Source organism: Nicotiana tabacum, chromosome 23, assembly GCF_000715075.1.
Source record: "Nicotiana tabacum cultivar K326 chromosome 23, ASM71507v2, whole genome shotgun sequence".
Lineage (NCBI taxonomy): Eukaryota > Viridiplantae > Streptophyta > Magnoliopsida > Solanales > Solanaceae > Nicotiana > Nicotiana tabacum.
In genome coordinates this window covers 20509599-20521883 of record NC_134102.1, presented here as the reverse complement: position 1 = coordinate 20521883, position 12285 = coordinate 20509599, and the positions used below count along the sequence as shown (strand labels likewise).

Sequence of the window (12285 nt, the reverse complement as noted above, 5' to 3'; positions counted from 1 at the left end):
ATGATATCGATCTCAACACGGACCGGCCTCCCCGGGCTCTAGGTTAGTTCGTGCCCCTCTCCGGAATCTTACTTCGATACACCACCCTTCGAACCGTACCGGACAACCAAGGCTGAAATCCATTTCGACCGTATACAATATAATAATTAATGACGGCCTAATGTCTAAGTTCGTCTAAGAGCATCCATTTATTCGTTAACTGCCAAAATTAATTCTTTTGTTGTCTGTGATGTTTTATTTTTTTGAAAACTTGATGATATAATTTATAATCACAAATAATTATGATATATTTTTATTATCATAATTATAATTTTGAAAATAAGCTCACACCCACATCCTTCTTTCTGCGTAAATATTTAATAAGGTTAACTTTTATGCACGAAAATTGTGAAAAATATTACACAACCTAATTATTTAAAAGGTAATTATAGATAATTTTATTTTAATTATTAATATAGAATAAATGATAAGTAAACTATAATAAACGATATAAAATATTAATTACACTTTAATTGTATACAATTTGAATCCATTTTTAATCAACTTGAGTTATTTAATTACAACCTCAGAAATATTCTCATAGCTAACCACGTATTTCCTCCTACCTTCTTTCTCTACTTTAATTTGTTGCATGAATCTTTATTTTTGACGTTTTCCTTTCAGGTATTTTTCTCCAATAGATTTTGGGAAACCTTTATAATTGGAAACAATTTTAACTATAATTTTTATATTTCACCATTAATGACATGAATATTATGATCGTAGAAGTGTCATGGTTCTTGGTTGAACTAACTAATTAGATTGATATTCACCATTTCTAGGATTTGTTTTTAAAATTTTTAGCTTATGTTTCAAATATAGGAGTATTATTTAATAATATTTATATAATTTAGCGGGTACCAAAGACTAGCTTAATTAAAACCTAAGGAATAAGCTCATAATAGCTAGAGCTACGCACTTACTCCTACTTTATTGCCTCTTGAATCACGATCTTTAACTTTTTATTTCATTTTTTTTCCCGATAATTTCTCAGAAACTATAAAATATATTTGGAGGCAGAAAGTTAACACTAACCTTTCTGTGAATAAGAGATTGAGAGTCTTATTTAAAGGATCTTGAAAGAGTCCCTCTTGATTAAATCATGCATCAGAAAACCTTCTTTACAGGAGTTTTTATGCTCAAGCTCATAACGTCTTATTAAAAACGAAGGATTAATACAAACATTTCATCACACCAGTTTGAGGGTAAATTGGTAAGTCCTTAACAGACATAAATATGCATAGATCATACCTTTCATTCCACTTCCAATCCCTATGTTAATAGAAGCGAGACTTATTCTTATTCCAGCAAACAACAAAAAGTTTTCGCTTTCAAAGCGTTTTATTGTTAAGTATAGTTATGATATTTCAATCTACGTACATGTCTATTAAGCAAATAAATAACTGTCTTTTTACCAATATGTATGGTTTTAGATCATCAATAATGATTTTTCTTAAACTTCGGATACTTGATAATCCACTTACTTCAATTATGTCAATATTAATCACTAGTGTTGGAATTATGATTCTTATTTATAGTGAAAATTATATGGCTCATTGATCAAGGCTATTTGAGATTTTTTGCTTATATGAGAGTACTTCCATATTGGGATTAGTTATTAGTTCGAATTTTCTACAAATTTATATTTTTGGGGAATTGGTTGGACTGTGTTACTTGTTAAAATGAGTGATTAATCTCTTTTTGAGTGACTTTATGAGGATATTCTAATTAGAGCATTTGTTCCTACTGAAATTTTTAATGGAATTACTGTGTTACTTTACTTGTTGTTACTGTCATTAATGGTTTACCTCTCAAAAAACCATGTCACTGACAGCTTGTTTGGATGGTTATTATGTATTATTTGATAATGTACCATATCGTATCGTATTGTATTGTACTGTATCATTTTAATGTATTTAATGTTTGGATAGATGATATTGTTTGTCGTCGTTTCATGATGTCATGCACCGACAACATGAATAATAAACTTGCAATATTACAAAAAAAATGTAAGGTATGGGGTAAAATTATTATATCTAAAGGTAAGATAAATGATAAAATATGATTATTTAATAATAAGGAAAGGCAAGATGAGAGGAAAAAATAAGGTAACGACGCGATCACACCAAATCGGTCGTTACATAGAGTGACACTTTTCGTTGTTATGTGATGACGGATTTAACGATACGAGATTTAAAGTAACGAATCAGATATGATACAATAGATAACAATAATCCAAACAAGCTGTGAGTCTACATTTTCGTATAATCACGAGGTTGTTTTTTTTTTCTTTTTTCTTTCTGTTAATGGGAGGGAAGTACTACCTTTTGATACAAATTGTTGATTTTGCAGATCAAAGAAAAATAAATATGGAGGACAAGAAGCTAACTTTTATTATGTATCCATGGTATGCAATGGGACATCTTACATCATTTCTTCATCTCTCCAACAAATTAGCAGACAGAGGCCACACAATTTTCTTTATTCATCCTACCAATACACTTTCTAAATTGGAAAAATTCAATCTTTACCCTCAACTCATAAACTTCATATCAATCAAAGTTCCACATGTTGAAGGTCTCCCACTTGGAGCTGAAACAACTTCAGACATTTCTATTTTCAAGCAAAATCTACTTTGGCAAGCATTGGATCTTACACAACAAAAGATTGAGTCTTTAATTCAAGAACTCAAACCCCATTTCATTCTTTATGATTTTGCATATTGGGTTCCATTAGTTGCTAGAAAATATGGAGTAAAGTCAATACATTACTGTTCTATTACTCCTTCATCTGTTGGTTATCTTATGCGTGGCGAAAAACCAACTCCAGAGGATGAAATGATGGAACCTCCACTTGGTTTTCCTCCTAATTCATCTATCAAACTTCACAAATATGAAGCTCGTTTAATCGCAGCTCTACATTCGATAGGGAAAGAATCTAGTGGTTCCGGCTCAGGCTCAGGATCAGTGTCCTTTACGCGACGTTTACTTTTGGCTTTTCAAGATGGGGATATCATTGCATTCAAAACTTCTAAGGAAATTGAAGGACCATATTGTGAATTTGTTGAGAATAAGTTCAAGAAACCAGTTCATTTTAGCCGGACCAATATTGCCAGAACCAATAGATACTTCAAATCTAGAGGAAAATTTGTCTAAGTGGCTAGAAAAATTCCAAGAAAAGACAGTGATTTTTTGTGCATTTGGTAGTGAATGCAAGCTCAAGAAAGAACAATTCCAAGAACTTGTTTTAGGTCTAGAACTTACTGGTCTTCCATTTTTTGCTGCCTTAAAACCGCCTTTTGAAGCCGAGACAATTGAAGATGCATTACCAGAACGTTTCAAAGAGAGAATAGAAGGAAAAGGGATTGTTCATTCAGGTTGGGCAGAGCAACAACTGATCTTATCACACCCTTCTGTGGGATGTTTTGTTACTCATTGTGGTGGAAATTCTTTATCTGAGGCTATGATTACTGAGTGTCAATTGGTTTTAGTCCCAAATTTTGGTGATCAATTTATTAACGCACGATTGTTTGGTGGAGATTTGAGAGTTGGAGTTGAAGTTGAGAGAGATGAAGAGAATGGATTGTTTACTAGAGAGGGTGTTTGTAAGGCCATAAAAATGGTAATGAATGGTGATAGTGAAGAGGGAAGGGAGATAAGAGCTAATCGCGCAAAGTGGAGGGAGTTCTTATTAAGCAAAGGGCTTGAGGATTCTTATATTGATGCTTTTGTTCAAAAGCTACAAACTTTACTTTAATTATTGTTTGGAGCATCAATCGACAACACGGTGTATTAAGTTCCCGTTGTGCGCAAAATCTGAAAAAGGGTCGAACCACATTGGATCGTATGTACGCAACCTTATATTTCATTTCTGCAAGAGGTTATTTCTGTTTGGAGTATCAATACGTTAACTAAATAAAAATCCTCATAGGGAAGGATATGATATTTCGTTTTCATTAGTGAGTTAATTAGGTTGTTTGCTTTTGTTACTTTGAGCTTTAGCTGTGTTCATTTGTCTTCTCTTTTACTCTCTTGTTTCTATTTTTAGAAGTTGATTTATTTTTCCTACTACTAGAGACTTCTTAAGTATCATGGAAACACCATTTACTACTAATAAAGCTATTTAATCCAGTTTTCTGGACTCATTTCTTTATAGATGATATATTTTTTTAAAAACAATCCACTATTTGAAGGCGGCTGGGTTATCTCATATTGTCTTTAATATACATCTCTTACTAACCATAGAGTAGGAGTGAGTGTGCATTTGGTTCTGCCTTTTTGGATTAACTCAATTTGTTGTAATAAGTTTTGATCCTTAGAAATGGAAATCAATCTCTTCTATCAACAAGACATGTCAATCTATGGTAAATGTTGATTATTCTATTGAACATAATTGGATCAAATTTATATAACTTAAACGCCATAAGTTTCTAAATCTATTTGAACACTCAAAATTTTTAAGAGCTCGGACTTTGATTTTGAGTGTTTAGAGTTTCGTTTTTTGTATCTTTTCGTTCCACTATCATCAAAGGAAACAAAATAGACTAGCAAAAAATAAAGCTCTCATATAATGAATTTTCGAGGTGAACATAGTTGTTGATCAAGACTTATAATTTAGTGGTATCATGTGAGAACATGTTAAATCTACTTATTAATCAAGATTTGTGTTGAATTTATTTGTCGATCAAGATTCGGAGTCTCTCGTAATAAGTGTTAGTTTAATTCTCATTATCATATGTCCTCTTTTTCTTCCCTATCCTTATTTTCCCCTTTTCCTATCCCCCCAATATAATAATATTTTGATAAAATATAGGAAAAGAAAAAAAAACAAAAATAAAATTGGTGAGAAGAAGAAATTAATTGCATTCGCTAGCAAAAAATATATATATATATATATATATATATATATATATATTTAAAAAATATGAGGGAAAAATTGGGTATCAACAGTTATAGCAAGATATATATATGTGCACAAATTATACTTAGAATGTGGTACTTAGAATCAAAAAGAAAATAAAGGAAAAAAACGAAAAAAGAAAAAGTAAGATGCTAACGTGGCGAGCGCTGAAGCTTTACTCACAGTCTCTCACAGAAGCAAAAGTAGAACAGCATTTTGCCTTCATCAGTATTGAATTTCTATCTCCATCACTATGACCGACCATCAAAACCCTAAACCCACCGACAACCTCCCTCAACCGCCGTCAAAAAATCCACCTAAAATCTCCGGCGGATCCTCTAACGGCGGATTTTCCGGTGGCCATAACTACCCAAACCCGCCGGACCGTTCAAATCCGGACCCGGCAACACTGAGAGAGCAATGGAGGTTCGCTATTCGGCAGTACAGCAAATGGTATTCTCACGCTTGGGGTACTGCTATATTAGCTGGGCTATCTTTTTATGCGCTTGGTTGGATTATTAAAGGCTCCAATCCTTTGCCCTCTTTCAAGCGCGAAGACTTGGATACTAAAAATGTTTCTTCATCCGACAATGTTGGTGATGTTGTTGCTGATGTTACGGAGGTTAAGCGAAGTTGATGATGACGATAAAATTTGTTTTTAGGTTAGTCTTAAAAACTTGAATTTCTCGCAGTTTTTGTTCTTATTACCTGTTGTTGTAGGTCAAATTAACCTGATAGTGTAAAAAGTCTGTACACTGTCAGTGCACAGAATTATATTCACTGACAGTGTAAAAATTGTTTACATTCATTAGTGCAATCTAACTAGTTATAACAGGTTATTATTCTACTTCACGCACATAAGACTTGCTATGAAGAGTTACCTATTGTTGTAGGTCAAATTAACCTAATACGGTAAAAAATCTATACATTGTCGAAAACTCTTCTGATAACACCGTGTTACATGTGGAGATTATTGCAATATTATAACTTTGCTTAAGTTCGTATATTGTGCGCATTATATTAAATAACAATAACTGTTTACGAAAACTGAACTAGTTGGGTCGGTTATATGGGTTCGAAGTTCCGGGATAGCGACCTCAAGTGCTAATAGTTGGGTTTGAAATTTAATACTTGTTCATATTTAGTGGATTTCTTAACACATATAGGGTCTAGGCCAAAGCTACTGGGTTCGGCCAATCCCATATCTTACACTATGGATCCGCCCCTGACCTGGCTGCAACCCTCTTACTTTATCGAGAGTTTGGACTTGTAATGCTTTGGCGAACATAAGTGGAGTTGTGCGGTTAATGGTCCTTATTTGGGATAAGGAAGGTGCAGTGCCACTTTTTGTAAGTGCTTAGTTCTTGTGATGAAGGGATATTTGATACTGCTGAAGCTCACTTGTTATAATTTGAGGTTTTGTTGCTTATATGGATCCTAAACATGCTTGTTGATTTTATTGTCTATTCCTCATTTTCCGTTATTAGGCTTGGCGGTCTGTCTCATTTTGATTTGGGGGGGGGGGGGGGTCTAGATTATCATTTGGTCCTCGAGGAATAGATAGAAGTTTGTGTGGAAATTCCAAAGGATTGTTTCCACGTTTTCTTATTTGTCTGAAAATATGTTATACATTGTAAATATGGCTTAACAACTTCAACTAGGCGCTTAGAACAAATTTTACCACAAAATAATGTCACCCTTATGCAACTCTCGTCCGAGATACTCGGGGGTCGTTTGGTTACAAAGGGGATAGACAAGGATATCCCATGGGATTAGCGATTCCATCTTATATATGGATAGTTAATCCTACCATTTTGGTATAAAATTTATCCCACCACTATCTAATACCCATAACCAAACATGGGATAAATAGAATCCATATTCTATCGATTCTATTCTCAGTAACCAAACGATCCCCCGGTGAATATCATTGATTCTGTAAGGGGATTTTGCAGTCTAGAACATCAGTGAATATCATATGCTAAAATCCACTCCATGATATGCTTATCCACTTACTGAACCATCTTATAGTTTCATTTCCTTTGGTTCAGCTAATATTGGAAATCTATCCATTTGTGATTTTCTTTTCACCTAGCTTAACCTGCTGAGAACAGAACGTAGCCCTCTTTGCTCTTTGTATATGTGAAGGAGCAAATGTAGTGTTCTGGATGCATTGCCTAATGCCTCTTGATTTTTCAGTTGGGCTGCGGCAAGCAACTAATAATGGCAAGAACCAAAAAGCATTTTATATGGAAACTTTTAACAAGATTTGTCTTGGCTCTCTCAGACAGAATTCCATTACAGCCTCTTGTAATGTTGTGTTACTTTAATCACTGTTTTTTGGGGTTGGATCATTTAGATAAGCAGCAGCGCATACTAATTCTACTAATCCCCTAAATGTTGATTTATATCTTGTTTGTGAAATATCCTTCAAAGTGCTAATGGTTTTAGTCCTGTTCTGACAACCTTGCCCTGGGCTACCTTTTTTTTTGGTCCACTACAAATTTCATGCTTTCCCCAAAGAGGTGTGATCTCATTACCACATGAGATAGTTAACATCACCATTTTTTGTCTGCAAATCTCTCCTAGCTACTGTCTCTCTGAATTGCTTTAGTTCTTTCCTCCACAGCTCTCTACTCTGGTTGCTCATATAGGGATGGCAAATGGGGCGGGGCGGGTTTAAAGCTATGCGGGGCAGTGCGGGTTTAAAGCTATGCGGTGCGGGTTGAGATTATTTTTTAAAAGACTGATGCGGTGCGGGGCAGATTGCGGGTTTACGCGGGTTTGCATAAGTTTTCTAGATTTGGCCTATTGTACAAGTTATCCAGTGAGGCAAACCTTAAAGACCAGTCTGTTTAAATATTTGATACTTCACAGAAACAAAAATAATCATATATAATTTTTATTTTCAAATACATATTTTAGTGAAATATTAATTAAGTTTGAAATTTGAAAAAAAGAAAAAGTTAGACATTTAAGGGAATATAAATTGTTGTTCAGACAAATATTTTTATGATTAAATTATTAACGTTTGTCACTCAAAAATCATCTAATGAAGGTTCGTTACACAAAAATCACTATTTTAATTTTTGTCAATTAAAATATCATACAACTAAATCCTGAATTTATATTATATTAAACTAAACTTCATTTTTGTTTCGGAACTAAAAGCATACAACATACTGGCAGCCAACCAGAATTGTAGAAGTTTGAAGCCTATTCCCACATTTGTTTTCAAATTCCAATACCATCGGCAAAGTGGCTCGCTCTTTTTCAATCCTCAATTCTAATTGAACAAATTCTTTTTAAAAAAAAAATAGAACAAATTCGGTACATGAGCAACAAAAGACCTTTTCATTTTTTGGTTGATGAAATTGAAAATCCAGCAAAAAATTAATTAGGAAAAACTAGGAAAATGAAAAAAAAATTAATTATGCGGCGCGGTAACAAGCACAGGAGTTATTTCTTTTTCTTGTCTTTTAAGTTGGGTGTTTAATGTGTTCGACTTGTCAATTTAAAATTAGAGTAGTTCTGATGAAGGGACCGAAAAAGAGTTAGCAAATTAAGAGCTCTCTTGATTCCTGTCTCCCAAAAGGAGTGGACTAGTAAACCCCCCCTCCCCCAACAAAAAAAAAAAAAAAGAGAAGAAAATGGACTATATAGAATGTCTTCAATTGACTAAGCTTGTAAAAGGCAGCCTTCTCTAGCCTACTTTGACCTCTCCTGAATCCTGATATGGCCAAGTTGTTGTTGAGCAGTTTTTGAGGGGTGTTGGTGACAAGCTGAAGCTGCAGTACTGGTAATAGGTTTTTGAAAGACTTGAACTGTATGCTAGCTTTTACCATGAATGTGTGTCTCAAAGTATGGTTCAAAGTTAATGATGGTTTTTGTTATTAAATCATTGTGATATTTTGTGAACAAGGATAAGCAGAAAAGGATAATGAAGAAAATTCATGAATCGAAGATTTATTTAATAGTGTATTCTGTCGTTACTTTACCATTCTCTTAAAATTTTGAAGGAGAGACAAGAAGATGGTGAATGAGCTTCCGCTGTTGGGATGATGCAACTCTATTTTTTTTCTTAGTTTTGTTCAGTTATTTATCCCAAGTAGGTTGTTGCACAAAAATTTGCTTATTGTTTCTCTGAGTATTTTGGTCTTTCGAATGGCACAGGTCTGTAGTGTCACTCTCTTTGATCAAATAAGGTACCCATGGACCACTGAAGTCTCTCTCTCCCCTCCTACCCTCCCCTCTGGATTCTTAAACTTCTGTTTCTGCAAGCTCTATGTAGATGGAAGCGCAATCGCCCCCAACTCGTGATTTGTAAATTCACACCACTTCCAGAAAAGAAACAAAACTGTATTAGGATGTGGTATACCAGACCAATATCTGCTGGTCACCTGCTCTGAGAGTCCAGGCAAGTCCCAAGTGTGTTTCTCTTTCAACCTTCGTATCCTGCAAAACGTATTCAACAATGAACCAAGAAAAGCAATAGTATGCTGAGATATTTCCGTTAAAAAGAGTTTTGATGTGTATTTCCTGTACAGTAGACATGCATATCAATAACACTCTTAATTTTTAGGATGTGGTATACCAGACCAATATCTGCTGGTCACCTGCTCTGAGAGTCCAGGCAAGTCCCAAGTGTGTTTCTTTTTCAACCTTTGTATCCTGCAAAATGTGTTAAACAATGAACCAAGAAAAGCAATAGTATGCTGAGATATTTCCGTTAAAAAGAGTTTTGATGCGTATTTCCTGTACAGTAGACATGCATATCAATAACACTCTTAATTTTGAGGAGTTGTCAGTTGACGTTTTGTTGTAGTAATAAAGTTGCCTTTACCATTTTCACAGCTGAAATATCAATAATGCCGATGTACACTTATGAAAAGACAAAACAAAGTTCTTAAGCAAAATTTACTTGCATCCCCTATTTCCCCACACTAAGGTTCTGGAATTCTTCTTTTGGGTAATATACAGTCGTAGACTGGGCATTGCTATACAATTTTTGTACAGGAAGCGGAAATTCTCAGCAGTCCTGCATATTCTGCAGTTCAAAATTATAGCTGCATTCTGAGAAATGTAGTAGTGAGTGGTTGATCCTTGCTCAACCTGAACAACATCCGCCCTTCTTAACAGCAGATACATCGTTCCCGATATTGATTGTTTGTCCTGCAGGCAGAGACGCTGGGTCGTCTCCTGCATCAAGAACCTTCTTGCTGACCACCCGGTAAATCTGAGTCAGCACTTCTGTGAAGGCGTTTTCAACGTTCAGTGCCTCAAGAGCAGATGTTTCCATGAAGAAGGTACGTTCCCTCTCGGCAAAACCCTTTGAGTCCTCAGTGGGAACAGCACGCAGGTGGCGTAGATCCGTCTTGTTCCCGACTAGCATGACGACGATGTTCTGGTCTGTATGATCTCTGAGCTCCTTGAGCCATCTTGCTACGTTCTCAAATGTTACATTGCGAGTAATATCATAAACAAGTAAAGCACCAACTGCTCCTCTATAATAAGCACTTGTGATGGCTCGGTACCTAGATTGATTGCCAAAGGGTGTTTAGAAACAATCTTCAGGCATTAATAGGTGATAAAAAAGGTAGCACATTCAAATATAGAATAAATCAAACGAAAGTGGACAAACGATTGATACTTTTGTGTTGGATCTTTCATCTTCTTTTCATTTCCTGGCCATTTCTGTTGGTGGGGAGTGATGTAAAATTGTTGGGAGTGTAACCCATACAATAAATTATATTTTTTAACATTTATGAAATGACCGCAAAATCATAATTTAAGGTATAGATTCAACATCAGATGTTGCTTTCAGAATATTCTGACATTTTTCTATATCAAATATCCTAATGTTAATTCTAGAAACCATTATATTTTCTCAAACATATCTTTCTCTGGAATGCATCAATGTGTCTTTCAGAAAAACTACCTTCCTTCCTTGTCACTCCCATCCTTAATAGTTGAGGTTTCTTAAAGGACTGAATGAAAAAAGAGTTGATAGGAAAATCTGGGAAATGGATTGAACCCTTGGTTTGGAAATATAAATAAGAAAATTAGTGCATGCAATAGTAGGAAATAGAGACTAGAGAAGAGATGGTGTTAAGTGTTCCATATTGGTTGATGAATATGTGGTCTCCAAATATGGTCTTCGTAACTCTTAAATTAGCTTTTGAGATTGAGTCAGGCTTAAAGTCCATTCTATTAACAAACTAACAGGGTGTGGTGAAAGGGATGAAAAAGCATAGGTACCTTTCTTGGCCGGCGGTGTCCCAAATCTGTGCTTTGATAATCTTGTCATCGACATGAATGGTTCGGGTGGCAAACTCGACACCAATGGTGGACTTAGATTGTTGGCTGAATTCGTTCTTAGTAAAGCGAGAAAGCAAGTTGGATTTGCCAACACCAGAATCCCCTATGAGTACCACTTTGAACAGGTAATCGTAATCCTCCTCTGATCTGTATGTTCCCATTTCCTTTTTTCTTGTACCTACGTACTGCTCTGTAACATAAGATCAGTTGCCGGTTGTCTATCTTCCAATGGCGTTGGCTTTCTTCTTTTGGACTAGGGATGAGAGAAAGAGAGAGGGAAGAAGATGAGCATTGTTCATTGATTAATTTTACCTTCTAATGAAGAAACCTCTTTACCTGCGTTTATTTCGGTAGGTTGGTGTGGGAATGAGAAGCTGAGAAACAAAGGGTAGACAGGACAGTTTTTGAGTTGGGACATCATATTTTTTAAGTTGGGACATCATATTTTCTTCTTTATAATAAAAAGAAAACTTGAATTAAGAGAAATCACAATGCAATGTCCTCTCGGAAGCATCTATAAAAAATTGCATGTTGAACTTTTGGTATTGTATCATCTATATATCTCTTAGGTGTAGAGTATAAATATATCATTAAGGGTTCATTTGGTAGGATGTATTAGGAAAAATAATATATGTATTAGATTTAATATTATTAATTCCTTAGTTGGTAGTGTTTTTCAATTGATGTATAATTAATACTTATATTAGTTATATACCTTATTCAGTACTATTTCTATACATAGCAAACTATGGCATTAGTAATACCATGATTTTTAATACATGGATAAGCATGTATAAAGATAGAACTGCTATTAATACATCAAACCAAACAGTCGATAAGAAATATTTTGTATACAAATAATTCAAATTTTTTTATGCAATGCATATTATTTTTAATTCACCACACCAAACAGTCAATAAGAAATAATTTTAGAATTAATTTTAGCATTACTAATACATATTATTCAATACTATTCTTACGCACATTTCCAAACAACATTGTCGTTTGGTTCATAATTTGGTATCTTAG

General features: G+C 34.6%; 1 protein-coding gene, 1 long non-coding RNA gene and 1 pseudogene across 2 annotated transcripts; 2 read left to right on the top strand and 1 right to left on the bottom strand.

The window, feature by feature from the left end:
- The first annotated feature begins 1064 nt into the window (after nucleotides 1-1064).
- LOC107768416 (cyanidin 3-O-galactoside 2''-O-xylosyltransferase FGGT1-like) lies at nucleotides 1065-4151 on the top strand (annotated as a pseudogene).
- Nucleotides 4152-5143: 992 nt separating this feature from the next.
- LOC107768411 (uncharacterized) lies at nucleotides 5144-9745 on the top strand. The gene is made up of 2 exons (XR_012705950.1): nucleotides 5144-5600; nucleotides 9112-9745. It is a non-coding gene; the product is annotated as an uncharacterized LOC107768411 (long non-coding RNA).
- LOC107768408 (ras-related protein RABA1f-like) lies at nucleotides 9110-11881 on the bottom strand. Its single transcript, XM_016587535.2, has 2 exons — nucleotides 11197-11881; nucleotides 9110-10472 (listed from the first exon to the last, which is right to left on the bottom strand). Exons 1-2 carry the CDS (start codon nucleotides 11415-11417, stop codon nucleotides 10046-10048), a joined length of 648 nt encoding a protein of 215 aa, XP_016443021.1. The 5' UTR covers nucleotides 11418-11881; the 3' UTR covers nucleotides 9110-10045.
- Between the last annotated feature and the right edge of the window lie 404 nt (nucleotides 11882-12285).

Bases quoted from the DNA above. Each gene is read 5' to 3' on its own strand.
- LOC107768408 (XM_016587535.2), bottom strand. From the start codon at position 11,417: ATGGGAACATACAGATCAGAGGAGGATTACGATTACCTGTTCAAAGTG. The intron at 10,473-11,196 runs GTACCTATGCTT...CAATCAATCTAG, and splicing joins GACACCGCCGGCCAAGAAAG to GTACCGAGCCATCACAAGTG.